General features: G+C 41.6%; 5 protein-coding genes across 5 annotated transcripts in view; all 5 read left to right on the top strand.

Annotated features, from left to right (window-relative positions):
• Window positions 1–17,491, top strand: part of LOC308322173 (protocadherin gamma-B4-like) — a gene marked incomplete at both ends in the record, with an annotated part of 149,917 nt that overhangs the window by 107,008 nt on the left and 25,418 nt on the right. The gene's annotated exons all lie outside the window — the stretch shown is intronic.
• On the top strand, window positions 296–2,710 carry LOC308322860 (protocadherin beta-16-like; the record flags this gene model as incomplete). The annotated part of the gene is made up of 1 exon (XM_080774349.1): window positions 296–2,710. One exon carries the CDS (start codon window positions 296–298, stop codon window positions 2,708–2,710), a length of 2,415 nt encoding a protein of 804 aa, XP_080630475.1.
• On the top strand, window positions 3,466–5,856 carry LOC308322112 (protocadherin beta-16-like; the record flags this gene model as incomplete). Its single annotated transcript, XM_080773308.1, has 1 exon — window positions 3,466–5,856. The coding sequence occupies exon 1, from the start codon at window positions 3,472–3,474 to the stop codon at window positions 5,854–5,856; it is 2,385 nt and encodes a 794-aa protein (XP_080629434.1). The 5' UTR covers window positions 3,466–3,471.
• Window positions 8,111–17,297, top strand: LOC308322857 (protocadherin gamma-A4-like; the record flags this gene model as incomplete). The annotated part of the gene is made up of 3 exons (XM_080774346.1): window positions 8,111–8,596; window positions 15,794–16,618; window positions 17,262–17,297. The coding sequence occupies 3 exons, from the start codon at window positions 8,111–8,113 to the stop codon at window positions 17,295–17,297; spliced, it is 1,347 nt and encodes a 448-aa protein (XP_080630472.1).
• On the top strand, window positions 10,664–15,537 carry LOC308322859 (protocadherin beta-16-like; the record flags this gene model as incomplete). The annotated part of the gene is made up of 2 exons (XM_080774348.1): window positions 10,664–13,064; window positions 15,530–15,537. 2 exons carry the CDS (start codon window positions 10,664–10,666, stop codon window positions 15,535–15,537), a joined length of 2,409 nt encoding a protein of 802 aa, XP_080630474.1.

Here is a 17,491-nt window from a genome sequence, read left to right as displayed (position 1 = left end):
GCAGTTTCTTATTCTGAACTCAACGGGCCGCTATTGGACAGGGTGTTTGAGTTAGAATAAGATTGTAGCAGAACCTCCCCTATTTACTTGATATATACTGGACAAAACATTATACAGACGAAGACTGCACCATTATAGTACAGCTACAGAGAACACATATACCAAGCGTTTTTTATTTTCTTTGGCACGTGTGGATTGCATCCATTTTCCTGATACATTTTTAATTCATGTCGTGTGGAATAGCCTATAATTCTAACACGGATAATAGGCCTACGTTATTTCTGACGAAAGAGAAATGTCGGAGGAAACAATGAGACGGCAAGTACTGTTGTTTATCTCGGTCCTCTCTCTCAGTTTAGTGCTCGGACAGATCAGCTACTCCATTCCTGAGGAAATGGCGAAAGGCTCTTTAGTTGGTAATATAGCGCAGGATTTAGGTTTAGATGCAAAAAGACTATCATCACGCAAAGCTCGTATCTTTACAGGAGATAATGCAGAATACATCGAGCTAAATAAACAAAGGGGAGTCATCCTCATTAAAGAAAAAATAGATCGTGAATCGCTCTGCGGACAGACAACGCCTTGTGCTTTACATTTTCAGATCACTTTAGAGAATCCAATGGAATTATTCCCCATTACTCTTGAAATCACAGATGTTAATGACAATACTCCTGTTTTTCGAAAGGACGAGAGAACATTTGAGATCAGTGAAAATGCTGTAATCGGTTCTAAATTCATGTTAGAGAAAGCAATTGACCCTGATATAGGACTGAACGGTATTCAAAGCTATACACTTAAGCCGAGTGACAGTTTCATGCTTAAACTGCATAGTCAAGTTGATGGCAGTAAAAAGGTAGAAATGATTTTACAGAAACCGTTAGACCGAGAGAAAAAAGAACATATTTCGTTAATCCTAACGGCTGTGGATGGAGGGGAGCCTCAATTATCAGGAACAATGCAAATTCATATTACTGTTCTGGACGCTAATGATAACGCTCCGATTTTTACCAAACCCGTCTATAAGGCAAGCATCACTGAAAATTCTTTGAAGGGCACACTTATTACAAAAGTGAGCGCATCTGATGCAGACAAAGGATCTAATGGAGAGGTTACCTACGCCATCGATAATAGCATGCATAGCGTTTCAATGCTTTTTCACATTACTGACGAGGGCGAGCTTATATTAAATGGTCCCATTGATTATGAAAAGGCCAAAAATTATCTGATTGATATAGAGGCGACTGATCAAGGTGGACTCTCAGATTCTAGTAAAGTAATTATTGATATAATTGACGTAAATGACAACAGACCGACAATCAATATGATTTCAAAATCTGTTACAGTACAAGAGGACTCTCCTATAAATACAGTCGTAGCTATGATGAGTGTAAACGATCCTGATTCTGAAACTAACGGACAAGTCCACTGTATTATAAGTGAAAACATGCCATTTGTAATCAAATCTACATCTGGTCATTTCTATAGCATAATAACAGAAGATGAGTTGGACCGAGAGAGAGCTTCTGAATATAATATCAGTGTGACGTGTTCTGATGAGGGAGTGCCCTCACTCTTCAGCAGTGTCACTCTGACCTTACAGATCTTAGATGTGAATGACAACGCGCCTGTCTTTGAGAAGACCTCATATGAGGCATACATTGTAGAAAATAACATGCCAGGAATCTCTATATTCGCAGTGAAAGCTAGGGATGCTGATTGGAAGCAGAATGCCCGTGTTTCATACATACTGGAAGACTCCTCCGTCAACGGAGTGCTACTCTCCTCATATGTGTCTGTTAGTGCTGATAGTGGAGTCATACATGCAGTGCGTTCTTTTGACTACGAGCAGATCAAAGATTTCCAGTTCCGTGTCAAAGGGCAAGATGGAGGCTCTCCTCCACTCAGTAGTAATGTAACAGTAAAAATTATCATCGAGGACCAGAATGACAACGCTCCTCAGGTCCTTTACCCAGTGCAGACGGGCGGCTCTCTGGTGGCTGAAATCGTGCCTCGTTCAGCAGATGTGGGCTATCTGGTCACTAAAGTGGTGGCTGTTGATGTGGACTCTGGACAGAATGCCTGGCTCTCCTATAAACTTCAGAAAGCTACAGACAGGGCGCTGTTTGAAGTGGGATTACAGAATGGAGAAATAAGAACAATCCGTCAAGTGACTGATAAAGATGTTGTGAAACAAAGGCTGAATGTTATAGTGGAGGACAACGGACAGCCTTCTCGTTCAGCTACAGTTAATGTTAACGTGGCGGTGGCTGACAGCTTCCCTGACGTTCTCTCAGAGTTCACTGACTTTACACACGACAAGGAATACAATGACAACCTGACGTTTTTCTTAGTCTTGGCTTTGGCTGTAGTTTCTTTTTTGTTTATCACGTGTCTAGTGGTCATTATATCAGTGAAAATATACAGATGGAGACAGTCCCGCCTCTATCATTCCAGTCTCCCAGTGATTCCATATTATCCACCACGTTACTCAGACACATTGGGCTCAGGGACTCTCCCTCATGTGTACAATTACGAGGTGTGCAGGACGACTGACTCCAGAAAGAGTCAGTTCGGCAGAGCTGGTAGTCAGAACATATTGATCATGGACCCCAGTTCTACAGGGACGATGCAGCGAATACAGAGTGAAAAGAGCATCCTGGATGAACCAGACTCTCCACTAGAGGTTAGAATGTTACAACATGTATTTTAACTTTTTGGTCATATGTGCGTGCACGACTCAACCCCTGAGGTTATTCATTTTTGAATTATGAACATATCACAAACTCATGTCTCCCCCCCCCCCCCCCCCCCACGTCTTTCTTTTTCTTGGATTTTTATTTTTATTTTATTGAATGGAAATGTATTTTCAGCACCATGGACAGCTACACCATACAGCAAACGCAGTGCCAGTAACTGCGGCTTGCAGCTTTGCTTTTCCCTCTGTGAGAGTGTTGTGCTAAGCACACCCACTATATCTCTTACCACATTGCAAGTTATTTAATTTGTATAGTAGTGCAATATTTGGCTTAATGACAAAACGGCATTTGCATTTATATCAAGTTAATTATCCGTGTGGTTTTCGTGGCATGGTTCATGCTAGTAAGGCTTGTTGATACACTAACTAAATGTATACAATTGCCCTTCCTGGTGTTGTGATGTAATTTCCTCATGCAGTTTCTTATTCTGAACTCAACGGGCCGCTATTGGACAGGGTGTTTGAGTTAGATTGTGGCAGAACCTCCCCTATTTAGTTGATGTACTGGACAAAACATTATACAGACGAAGACCGCACCATTAGCAGTACAGAGAACACATAGGCCTACATATACCAAGCATTTTCTTTTTTCTTTTTCTTTTTGGCACGTGTGGACTGCATCCATGTATCTGATACATTTTTAATTCATATCGGAATATTCTTTGTAAAACGGATAATACGTTTGTTCTGACTAAAGATAAATCTCGGAGGAAACAATGAGACGGCAAGTACTGTTGATTATCTCGGTGCTCTCTCTCAGTTCAGTGCTCGGACAGATCAGCTACTCCATTCCTGAGGAAATGGCGAAAGGCTCTTTAGTCGGTAATATAGCGCAGGATTTAGGTTTAGATGCTAAAAGACTATCATCACGCAAAGCTCGTATTTTTACAGGAGATAGTGCAGAATACATCGAGCTAAATAAACAAAGGGGAGTCATCCTCATTAAAGAAAAAATAGATCGTGAATCGCTCTGCGGACAGACAACGCCTTGTGCTTTACATTTTCAAATCACTTTAGAGAACCCAATAGAATTATTCCCCATTACTCTTGAAATCACAGATGTCAATGACAATACGCCTGCGTTTAATAATGACAAGAGAACATTTGAGATCAGTGAGATTGCTGTAATTGGTTCTAAATTCATGTTAGAGAAAGCAGTTGACTCTGATATAGGACTAAATGGTCTTCAAAGCTATACTCTCAAGCCGAGTGACAATTTTATTCTTAAACTGCATAATCAATTTGATGGCAGTAAAAAGGTAGAAATGATTCTACAGAAGCCGTTAGACCGAGAGAAACAAGAGCATATTTCGTTAATCCTAACGGCTGTGGATGGAGGAGAGCCTCAATTATCAGGAACAATGCAAATTCATGTAACTGTTCTAGACGCTAATGATAACGCTCCGATTTTTACCAAACCGGTATATAAGGCAAGCATCACTGAAAATTCTTTAAAGGGCACACTTATTACAAAAGTGAGTGCGTCTGATGCAGACAAAGGATCTAATGGAGAGGTTACCTACGCCATCGGTGATAGCATGCATAGCGTATCAATGCTTTTTCACATTACTGACGAGGGTGAGCTTATATTAAATGGTCCCATTGATTATGAAAAGGCTAAACATTATCAGATTGATATAGAGGCGACTGATCAAGGTGGCCTCACAGATTCTAGTAAAGTAATTATTGATATAATTGACATAAATGACAACAGCCCGACCATCAATATGATTACAAAATCTGTTTCAGTACGAGAGGACTCTCCTATTAATACAGTCGTAGCTGTGATGAGTATAAACGATCCTGATTCTGAAACTAACGGACAAGTCCACTGTATTATAAGTGAAAACATCCCATTTGCAATCAAATCTACATCTGGACATTTCTATAGCCTAGTAACAGAAGATGAGTTGGACCGAGAGAGAGCTTCTGAATATAATATCACTGTGACGTGTTCTGATGAGGGAGTGCCCTCACTCTCCAGCAGTGTCACTCTGACCTTACAGATCTTAGATGTAAATGACAACGCGCCTGTCTTTGAGAAGACCTCATATGAGGCCTACATTGTAGAAAACAACACGCCAGGCTTCTCTATATTCACAATAAAAGCTAGAGATAATGACTGGAACCAGAATGCCCGTGTTTCTTACATACTGGAGGATTTATCCGTCAACGGAGTGCCAGTCTCCTCATATGTGTCTGTTAGTGCTGATAGTGGAGTCATACATGCAGTGCGCTCTTTTGACTACGAGCAGATCAAAGATTTTCAGTTCCGTGTCAAAGCTCAGGATGGAGGCTCTCCTCCACTCAGTAGTAATGTGACTGTGAAAATACTTATCCAGGACCAGAATGACAACCCTCCTCAGGTTCTATATCCAGTCCAGAGTGGTAGCTCTCTGGTGGCTGAAATGGTGCCTCGTTCAGCAGATGTAGGCTATCTGGTCACTAAAGTGGTGGCTGTTGATGTGGACTCTGGACAGAATGCCTGGCTGTCATATAAACTACAGAAAGCCACAGACAGAGCGCTGTTTGAAGTGGGATTACAGAATGGAGAAATAAGAACCATCCGTCAAGTCACTGATAAAGATGTTGTGAAACAAAGGCTGACTGTTATAGTGGAGGACAACGGACAGCCCTCTCGTTCAGCTACAGTCCTTGTAAACGTGGCGGTGGCTGACAGCTTCCCTGAAGTTCTCTCAGAGTTCACTGACTTTACACAAGACAAGGAGTACAATGACAACCTGACGTTTTTCTTAGTGTTGGCTTTGGCTGTAGTCTCCTTTCTCTTCATCACGTGTTTAGTGGTTATTATATCAGTGAAAATATACAGATGGAGACAGTCCCGCCTCTATCATTCCAGTCTCCCAGTGATTCCATATTATCCACCACGTTACTCAGACACATTGGGGTCAGGGACTCTCCCTCATGTGTACAATTACGAGGTGTGCAGGACGACTGACTCCAGAAAGAGTGACTGTAAGTTCGGCAGAGCTGGTAGTCAGAACATATTGATCATGGACCCCAGTTATACAGGGACGATGCAGCGAATACAGAGTGAAAAGAGCATCCTGGATGAACCAGACTCTCCACTGGAGGTTTGAAATTTACAAGATATATTTACCTTTTTGTGGAACCCGAGAAATTTTACATTTTTTAATCAATATATCACAAACGTGTGTGTGTGTGTGTGTGTGTGTGTGTGTGTGTGTGTGTGTGTGTGTGTGTGTGTGTGTGTGTGTGTGTGTGTGTGTGTGGTGTGTGCGCATAGTATGTATTTTCTTTTCTATCTTGGATTTTTTAATGGAAATTGTTTCAGCACCATGGACAGCTACACTATACACTGTGATTATGCTTTGCTTTACATTGTGAGAATGTGGCGCTAATCAGTCCCCCTGTTATACCACCTTGCACTTTGATGTTTAACGTTTAGCAGTGCATGAACCAGACTCTCCTCTAGAGGTTAGCTTTGTTGTTTATCAATCTAGTAATTATTTTTCAATTTGCTTAATATGCACACCATTATATGACTTTGTTTGTTTTTTCATTATTCAGTTAAATTCAGGCGGTATCCTTTCGGCGCCATGGACAGCGACAATGTGGCAACTTTTGCTAATACATGCATGGCATTTCCCATTAACTTGGCCGTTTTACTTGTCATTATTTAAATTGCATTTTTAAGTAAACTGACTGTCTTGGTGAACATTTTCCAGTTAGCAGATAAATATGAAATAGTTTCTTTACACTGTCACTATATGCATTTGTAACATCCAGGATTTGAATCCCGGTTTCCCGCGTGGAAAGCCAACATCTTATCCATTCCTCCTAAGCAGGGGGCATATAGGCTTTTGGCCATAAGGCAGAGGCTCTGAGCCACTACTACATATTATTAAAATATCGGGTTACACAAGGTGTTACTATCCCACAGAGTCCGTTTCGATAGTTATCCTTGTCTTATCATGCAGTGATTGCAGTCTATACTTCGAACTCTTAGGGCCGCTGTTGGCCAACGTGTCACACTTCATGGACAGATCCTTAGGAGTACCTCCCCATCTCGAAATGATCAGAGAAAGAGAGGGACGCTGAGTGCACGGTCCGTGTTGCATAGAACACTAACCACGGATATATCCTAAAGCATTTTGTTTTTTCTGCTGGTGGTTGAGGAATATGCACCTGGTTTTTGTTTTATCCTTGATGGTGGAGAACAATCTCGCTTTAAATTGACCTTGACCGATTCACATGCTGTGTTCGGTGTTTTGTCTCATGACGTTTGGGAATATATCGACGAGAACAATGAGACGGCAAGTAGGCATATTGCTGTTTATCTCGCTCCTCTCTGTCAGTTCGGTCTCCGGGCAGGTCAGCTACTCCATTCCTGAGGAAATGGTGAAAGGTTCTTTAGTCGGTAACATAGCACAGGATTTAGGTCTAGATGTAAAAAGGCTAAAATCGGGGAAATCTCGAATTTATACGGGAGACACTGCAGAATACATCGAACTAAATAGAGACCGGGGCGTCCTCCTCATCAGAGAGAGAATAGACAGAGAAGCCCTATGCAGACAGACGACGCCATGCGCTTTACATTTTCAGATCATATTGGAAAACCCCATGGAATTTTATAGCGTAACAGTTGAGATTGTAGACATTAATGATAACCCTCCTGCTTTTGAGAAAAATAATATTAATTTCAAAATTAGCGAATCTGCAGTAATTGGAGCGAAATTTATTTTGGAAAGAGCATTGGATTCAGATGTAGGTCTTAACGGTCTGCAAAGCTATCAACTTAAACCAACTGATAATTTCATACTTAAATTACACAATCAGGCAGATGGGACGAAAAGCGTCGAGATGGTCTTACAAAAACCGATTGACAGAGAGAAAAACGAGCATATATCTTTAGTCTTAACTGCCGTAGATGGAGGTGACCCCCAGATGTCTGGAACAATGCAGATACTTATTACAGTTTTAGACGCAAATGATAATGCGCCTATTTTTACACAGACTGTCTACAAAGCCTCTGTTAAAGAAAATCTTCCAAAAGGAACTCTCGTAACTACTGTTAGTGCATCTGATGCCGACAATGGTTCAAATGGAAAAATTACTTATTCGATAGCAAATACCTATTATTTATTTGACGTAGACGAGGAAAGCGGCGAGGTGAGATTGATCGGAAATATTGACTATGAGATGGCTCGAAATTTTCAGATTAATTTACGCGCAAGTGATGACGGAGGACTAACAGATTCATGTAAATTGATAGTCGATGTAACGGATGTGAATGACAATAGGCCTGTTATTAACATTATGTCTAAGTCAAACGTGATATCAGAAGATGCGAGAGCTAACACTGTCGTCACAATGATTAACATTCAAGATCCGGACTCGGGTGAGAATGGTAAAGTCCAATGCATCATGGATGACAACATTCCTTTCTTATTGAAGTCGACATCCAATAATTTCTTTAGCTTAGTAACAGACAGTGATTTAGACAGAGAGAGAGCCTCTGAGTATAACATCAGTGTGACGTGTTCTGACGAGGGGGTGCCCTCGCTCTCCAGCAGCGTAACTTTCACTATACAGATCTCAGATGTGAATGACAACGCTCCTGTATTTGAGAAGACCTCATATGAGGCCTACATTGTAGAAAACAACACACCGGGAATCTCTATATTCACAGTAAAGGCGATAGATGCTGACTGGAACCAGAATGCCCGTGTCTCTTACATCCTGGAGGATTCCTCTGTTAATGGCGTGCCAGTCTCCTCTTATGTGTCTGTTAGTGCTGATAGTGGAGTCATACATGCAGTGCGTTCCTTTGACTACGAGCAGATCAAGGACTTCCAGTTCCTTGTAAAAGCTCAGGATGGAGGCTCTCCTCCACTCAGTAGTAATGTGTCTGTAAACATGCTGATCCAGGATCAGAATGACAACGCTCCTCAGGTTCTGTATCCTGTCCAGAGTGGTGGTTCTCTGGTGGCTGAAATGGTGCCTCGTTCAGCAGATGTGGGCTATTTGGTCACTAAAGTGGTGGCTGTTGATGTGGACTCTGGACAGAATGCCTGGCTCTCTTATAAACTACAGAAAGCCACAGACAGGGCGCTGTTTGAAGTGGGATTACAGAATGGAGAAATAAGAACCATCCGCCAAGTCACTGATAAAGATGTTGTGAAACAAAGACTGACTGTTATAGTGGAGGACAACGGACAGCCCTCTCGTTCGGCTACAGTAAATGTTAACGTTGCGGTGGCTGACAGCTTCCCTGAAGTTCTCTCAGAGTTCACTGACTTTTCACACGATAAGGAGTACAATGACAACCTGACGTTTTTTTTAGTATTGGCGTTGGCTGTAGTTTCCTTTCTCTTCATCACGTGTTTAGTTGTTATTATATCTGTGAAAATATACAGATGGAGACAGTCCCGCCTCTATCATTCCAGTCTCCCAGTGATTCCATATTATCCGCCACGTTACTCAGACACTTTGGGGTCAGGGACTCTCCCTCATGTGTACAATTACGAGGTGTGCAGGACGACTGATTCCAGAAGGAGTGACTGTAAATTCGGCAGAGCTGGTAGTCAGAACATATTGATAATGGACCCCAGTTCTACAGGGACGATGCAGCGAATACAGAGTGAAAAAAACATCCTGGATGAACCAGACTCTCCTCTAGAGGTTAGAACGTTAAACTGCACATATTTCCTTGTTGTGTGAGCATGTGAAATATCTAGACAACAATAGTTCAATATTGTGATCATATACCAGGCATAAAATGCCAGTCTTAGTGTGTGTGTGTGTGTGTGTGTGTGTGTGTGTGTGTGTCAGACATACTTGAGTGAATTTGGCTGGATCGTTTGAATGAAATGAGTGACGTCATATTACTAACGTCATGATCTGGTCATATTAGGTCCGAGATCCACTGGGAAGCCACACCTTTATTAGAACTCATCTTGTTGTATTTTTTCCTAATGTCTATTATTTTTTTAATTGTATTATGTCGTTAGGTGTAAATTGTGTTTCAGCACCATGGACAGCTAACAGGCTATAGTGTATGCAGGGGTGCTTTTCTTCTCACTCCGCTTCTCTTTGACTCACGTTATCATACTCCCAATTCTCACCTTCATGCCCTATTATTTCATTTTAATTTGACATAATTGCATTCCAAGTATCCTTTCATAAATTAAAGGACCACTTCACCACTTTTCAACCTATCTTCATATAATTGGTCCTATAATGTTCATGATAAAATGACACCCTTTTTTCTACTCTGTCTGTGTCTCCTGAGAGGGCTGTGGGCAGTTCAGAAACCCGTCCACCAGTGACATCGTTAGGCAGATGTTTTTTTTAAACAAGATTTTAAAATATATATATTTTGATTTTTATTATCAGCCCTCTCAGAGTAGGAGTAGGGAAAAAAAGGGTGGCATTTTATCATGAACATTAGTGAGGACCAATTATATAAAGCCATTTTAAAAAGTGGTGAAGTGGTCCTTTAGTATTCTCGTGGTTGTGGTGCTGTGCATAATCAAAATGCGCAATCAGTCACTAACAAACCATGAACGTTTATGAAACATTACATGTAGACTATGCTACATTTTATAAATGACAATTGTGTTATTTCATATTCTGAACTCAGCGGGCCGCTGTTGCCCATCGTGTTTTAGTTAGAATAGATCTGTGGCAGAACCTCCTCCATGTAGTGATGTATCATGTATATTGGACAGAAGTGTTGAAACAGACCGCACCATCAGGGCTAGAGAGAAAACCATTCACGGATATGAGAAGTGCATTCTTTTGTTTGACACGTGTGGATTACATTCATATTCCTGATACATTTTAATCTTTATCTAGCGGGATATTAATTGTACAACGGATACTATACGTTTGTTCTGATGAAAGATACATGACACGGAAACAATGAGACGGCAAGTACTGTTGTTCATCTCGGTCCTCTCTCTCAGTTCAGTGCTCGGACAGATCAGCTACTCCATTCCTGAGGAAATGGCGAAAGGCTCTTTAGTCGGTAATATAGCGCAGGATTTAGGTTTAGATGCTAGACGACTATTATCACGCAAAGCTCGTATTCATACAGGAGATAGTGCAGAATACATCGAGCTAAATAAAGAAAGGGGAGTCCTCCTTATCAAAGAAAAAATTGATCGCGAAGCGCTTTGTGGACAGACAACGCCTTGCGCTTTACATTTTCAGATCACTTTAGAGAACCCAATGGAATTGTTTCCCATTACTCTTGAAATCACAGATGTTAATGACAATACCCCTGCGTTTAAAAAGAATGAGAGAAGATTTGAGATAGGCGAGAATGCTGTAATCGGTTCTAAATTCATGTTAGAGAAAGCAGTGGACTCCGATATAGGACTGAACGGTCTTCAAAGCTATACACTCAAGCCGAGTGACAATTTCATGCTTAAACTGCATAGTCAAGTTGATGGTAGTAAAAAGGTAGAAATGATTCTGCAGAAACCGTTAGACCGAGAGAAGCAAGAGCATATTTCGTTAATTTTAACGGCTGTGGATGGAGGGGAGCCTCAATTATCAGGAACAATGCAAATTCATGTTACTGTTCTGGACAATAATGATAACTCTCCGATTTTTACCAAACCAGTCTATAAGGCAAGCATCACTGAAAATTCTTTAAAGGGAACGCTTATTACAAAAGTGAGTGCGTCTGATGCAGACAAAGGATCTAATGGAGAGGTTACCTACGCCATCGGCGATAGCATGCATAGCGTATCAATGCTTTTTCATATTACTGACGAGGGCGAGCTTATATTAAATGGTCCCATTGATTATGAAAAGGCAAAAAACTATCAGATTGATATAGAGGCGACTGATCAAGATGGATTTTCAGATTCTAGTAAAGTAATTATTGAAGTAATTGACATAAATGACAACAGCCCAACCATCAATATGTTTTCAAAATCAGTGGCAATACAAGAAAACTCACCTCCAAATACAGTGGTAGCTATAATGAGTGTAAGTGATCCTGATTCTGAAACTAACGGACAAGTCCATTGTGATATTAATGAAAACATTCCGTTTGCAATCAAATCGACATCTGGTAGTTTTTATAGCCTAGTGGCTGATGGTGATTTGGACAGAGAGAGAGCCTCTGAGTATAATATCAGTGTTACGTGTTCAGATGAGGGAGTACCCTCGCTCTCCAGCAGCGTCACTCTCACCTTACAGATCTCTGATGTAAATGACAACGCACCTGTCTTTGAAAAGACCTCATATGAGGCCTATTTGGTAGAAAATAACACACCAGGCCTCTCTGTATTCACAGTGAAAGCCGAAGACTCTGACTGGAACCAGAATTCCCGTGTTTCTTATATACTGCAGGACTCCTCTGTTAACGGGGTGCCCGTCTCCTCATTTGTGTCTGTTAGTGCTGATAGTGGAGTCATACATGCAGTGCGTTCTTTTGATTACGAGCAAATCAAGGATTTCCAGTTCTGTGTTAAAGCTCAGGACGGAGGCTCTCCTCCACTCAGTAGTAACGTGACTGTGAAAATACTGATCCAGGATCAGAATGACAACGCTCCTCAGGTTCTATACCCAGTCCAGAGTGGGGGCTCTCTGGTGGCTGAAATGGTGCCTCGTTCAGCTGATGTGGGCTATCTGGTCACTAAAGTGGTGGCTGTTGATGTGGACTCTGGACAGAATGCTTGGCTCTCCTATAAATTGCAGAAAGCTACAGACAGGGCGCTTTTTGAAGTTGGATTACAGAATGGAGAAATAAGAACAATCCGTCAAGTCACTGATAAAGATGTTGTGAAACAAAGACTGACTGTTATCGTGGAGGACAACGGACAGCCCTCTCGTTCAGCTACAGTCCTTGTTAACGCAGTGGTGGCTGACAGCTTCCCTGAAGTTCTCTCAGAGTTCACTGACTTTACACACGACAAGGAGTACAATGACAATCTGACGTTTTTCTTAGTCTTGGCATTGGCTGTAGTTTCCTTTCTCTTCATCACGTGTTTAGTAGTGATTATATCAGTGAAAATATACAGATGGAGACAGTCCCGCCTCTATCATTCCAGTCTCCCTGTAATTCCATATTATCCGCCACGTTACTCAGACACTTTGGGGTCAGGGACTCTCCCCCATGTGTACAATTACGAGGTGTGCAGGACGACTGACTCCAGAAAGAGTGACTGTAAGTTCGGCAGAGCTGGTAGTCAGAACATACTGATAATGGACCCCAGCTCTACAGGGACAATCCAACGGATACAGAGTGAAAAGAGCATCCTGGATGAACCAGACTCTCCTCTAGAGGTTAGCATGTTATTCTGCACATGTTTACGTTTTTGCTGTGTGTGTGTGTGTGTGTGTGTGTGTGTGTGTGTGTGTGTGTGTGTGTGTGTGTGTGTGTGTGTGTGTGTGTGTGTGTGTGTGTGTGTGTGTGTGTGTGTGTGTGTGTGTGTGTGTGTGTGTGCGTGCGCGCGCGCGACACTGTGACTAGGGAAGCGACAAAATTACAAACCATCTTGTTGTATTTTTTCTCCTGGGTTTCTTTTTTATATTATATTAAAGGACAACTTCACCACTTTTCAACCTATGTTCATATAATAGGTCCTCACTAATAATCCTGAAAAAAAAAAGTTCTACTCAGTCTGTGTCTGCAGTTCAGAAACCGTCCTCCAGTGACATCATCGATGGGGAATACAAGCTAATAGAAACTGCAGGCTTTCTAGTCCTGAAAAGTTGCAATGCGAATATGGAAGCATTAGGCAGATTTAAAAAAAATCTGCCTAATGATGATGTCACTGGAGGACGGTTTCAAAAATATTTGATTCATTGATTATTAGTGAGGACCTATTATATGAAGATAGGTTGAAAAGTGGTGATGTGGTCCTATAATATTTAATAAAGTGGAATATTTGTGTTCAGCACCATGGACAGCTACACTAGCCTATACTGCAGCTTGTTTTGCTTTTCACTTCATCTCTCTCTGACGTTATACTCCATTTCACCTTTATACAAAGTATTACATTTTAATTTGTTTGACAAAATGGCATATACAAGTAGCCTATAATAAATGAATTATCCTCGTGGTATGTGGTTGCGGTGGTGGTATGGTCCAAACGTGCACTTGAGCGAACAAGCCACAGTCGCATGGAGGATTATTTGATGGCATCATGTAGCCAGCCTATACATTTTATTAATTTGTTCGGCATCTTGATGTGTTGTTTCATATTCTGAACTCAGCGGGCCGCTGTTGTACAGCGTGTTTGAGTTAGAATAGATCTGTGGCAGAATCTCCTCCATGTAGTTGATGCATGGGCAAAACGAAGACCGCACCGTCAGGGGTGCAGAGAAAATCATTCACGGATATAAAAAGTGTTTCCTTTTGTTTGGCGCCTGTGGATTACATTCATCTTCCTGATACATTTTAATCGTTATCTGGTGGAATAATAATTGTGAAACGGATACTGCGTTTGATCTGGTAAAAGATACATGACAGAGGAAACAATGAGACAGCAAGTACTGTTGTTTATCTCGGTGCTCTCTCTCAGTTCAGTACTCGGACAGATCAGCTACTCCATTCCCGAGGAAATGGCAAAAGGCTCTTTAGTCGGTAATATAGCGCAGGATTTAGGTTTAGACGCTAGACGACTATTATCACGCAAAGCTCGTATTCATACAGGAGATAGTGCAGAATACATCGAGCTAAATAAAGAAAGGGGAGTCCTCCTTATCAAGGAAAAAATAGATCGCGAAGCGCTTTGCAGACAGACAACGCCTTGTGCTTTGCATTTTCAGATCACTTTAGAGAACCCAATGGAATTTTTCCCCATTACTCTTGAAATCACAGATGTTAATGACAATACTCCTGTTTTTAAAAAGGACGAGAGAACATTTGAGATCAGTGAGATTGCGGTAATCGGTTCTAAATTCATGTTAGAGAAAGCCGTAGACTCTGATATAGGACTGAACGGTCTTCAAAGTTACACACTGAAACCAAGTGACAATTTCATGCTTAAACTGCATAATCAATTTGATGGCAGTAAAAAGGTAGAAATGATTTTACAGAAACCGTTAGACCGAGAGAAAAAAGAGCACATTTCGTTAATCTTAACGGCTGTGGATGGAGGGGAGCCTCAATTATCAGGAACAATGCAAATTCATGTTACTGTTCTAGACGCTAATGATAACGCTCCGATTTTTACCAAACCCGTCTATAAGGCAAGCATCACTGAAAATTCTTCTAAGGGCACACTTATTACAAAAGTGAGTGCGTCTGATGCAGACAAAGGATCTAATGGAGAGGTTACCTACGCCATCGGTGATAGCATGCATAGCGTTTCAATGCTTTTTCACATTACTGACGAGGGCGAGCTTCTATTAAATGGTCCCATTGATTATGAAAATGCAAAACATTATCAGATTGATATAGAGGCGACTGATCAAGGTGGACTCTCAGATTCTAGTAAAGTCATTATTGATATAATTGACATAAATGACAACAGCCCGAACATCAATATGTTTTCAAAATCGGCTACAATACAAGAAAACTCTCTTCCAAATACAGTGGTAGCTATAATGAGTGTAAGTGATCCTGATTCTGAAACTAACGGACAAGTCCATTGTGATATTAATGATAACATCCCATTTGCAATAAAATCGACATCTGGTAGTTTCTATAGCCTAGTGACTGATGGTGATTTGGACAGAGAGAGAGCCTCTGAGTACAACATCAGTGTTACGTGTTCTGATGAGGGAGTGCCTTCGCTCTCCAGCAGCGTCACTCTCACCTTACAGATCTCTGATGTGAATGACAACGCTCCTGTGTTTGAAAATACCTCATATGAGGCCTATTTGGTAGAAAATAACACACCAGGCCTCTCTGTATTCACAGTGAAAGCCAAAGACTCTGACTGGAACCAGAATTCCCGTGTTTCATACATACTGGAGGACTCCTCTGTTAATGGAGTGCCCGTCTCCTCATATGTGTCTGTTAGTGCTGATAGTGGAGTCATACATGCAGTACGTTCCTTTGACTACGAGCAGATCAAGGCCTTCCAGTTCCTTGTAAAAGCTCAGGATGGAGGCTCTCCTCCACTCAGTAGTAATGTGTCTGTAAACATGCTGATCCAGGATCAGAATGACAACGCTCCTCAGGTTCTGTATCCTGTCCAGAGTGGTGGTTCTCTGGTGGCAGAAATGGTGCCTCGTTCAGCAGATGTGGGCTATCTGGTCACTAAAGTGGTGGCTGTTGATGTGGACTCTGGACAGAATGCCTGGCTCTCCTATAAACTACAGAAAGCCACAGAAAGGGCGCTGTTTGAAGTGGGATTACAGAATGGAGAAATAAGAACCATCCGTCAAGTGACTGATAAAGATGTTGTGAAACAAAGACTGACTGTTATAGTGGAGGACAACGGACAGCCCTCTCATTCAGCTATAGTAAATGTTAACGTGGCGGTGGCTGACAGCTTCCCCGAAGTTCTCTCAGAGTTCACTGACTTTTCACAAGACAAGGAGTACAATGACAACCTGACTTTTTACTTAGTCTTGGCTTTGGCTGTAGTTTCCTTTCTCTTCATCACGTGTTTAGTTGTTATTATATCAGTGAAAATATACAGATGGAGAGAGTCCCGCCTCTATCATTCCAGTCTCCCTGTGATTCCATATTATCCACCACGTTACTCAGACACTTTGGGGTCAGGGACTCTCCCTCATGTGTACAATTACGAGGTGTGCAGGACGACCGACTCCAGAAAGAGTGACTGTAAATTCGGCAGAGCTGGTAGTCAGAACATACTGATAATGGACCCCAGTTCTACAGGGACAATCCAACGGATACAGAGTGAAAAGAGCTTCCTGGATGAACCAGACTCTCCTCTAGAGGTTAGCATGTTATTCTGCACATGTTTACTTGTGTGTGTGTGTGTGTGTGTGTGTGTGTGTGTGTGTGTGTGTGTGTGTGTGTGTGTGTGTGTGTGTGTGTGTGTGTGTGTGTGTGTGTGTGTGTGTGTGTGTGTGTGCTCTTGAAGTCAAATACGCATGAATTCGGCTGGAACTGCCCGATAATGACATTAGTGACGTCATATTACCTACGTCATAAACTGGTCATATGAGGTCCGAGATCCACTGGGAAGCCTTGAACCCATCTTGTATTTTTTTCTAAGGTTTCTTTATTTATTGATTATATAATTTTGTTAAGTGGAAAACGTGTTTCAGCACCATGGACAGCTACACTAGCCTAGTGTATGCAGGGTGCTTTTCTTCTCACTCCATCTCTCTTTGACTCACGTTATCATACTTCCAGTTCTCACCTTTATGCAATGATTTCATTTTAATGTCACAGTCTTTCACATGACATTTCCAAGTATCCTTTAATAAATGAAGTAGGCCTATCCTCGTGGTTGTTAATGGTCGACATGTGCACTCAAGCACTATAACAAACCATAAACGTTTTTGAAAAATGTGATGCCTATTACATTTTTATAAATGACAACTAGACATGTGTTATTTCATGTTCTGTACTCAGCGGGCCGCTGTTGCCCATGCAGCGTGTTTTAGTTAGAATAGATCTGTGGCAGAACCTCCTCCATGTAGTGATGTAGCCTATATCATGCATTGGACAGACGTGTTGAAACAGAGGAAGACCGCACCGTCAGGAGTACAGGGAAAACCATTCACGGATATGAGAAGTGCATGTTCTTTTGCTTGACACGTGTGGATTACATTCATATTCCTGATACATTTGAATGTTTATCT

Source organism: Protomyctophum bolini (genome assembly GCF_963924005.1).
Source record: "Protomyctophum bolini genome assembly, chromosome: 10".
Lineage (NCBI taxonomy): Eukaryota > Metazoa > Chordata > Actinopteri > Myctophiformes > Myctophidae > Protomyctophum > Protomyctophum bolini.
Note: the sequence above shows the minus strand (reverse complement) of the source record. Positions and strands in the feature narration are given on the sequence as shown.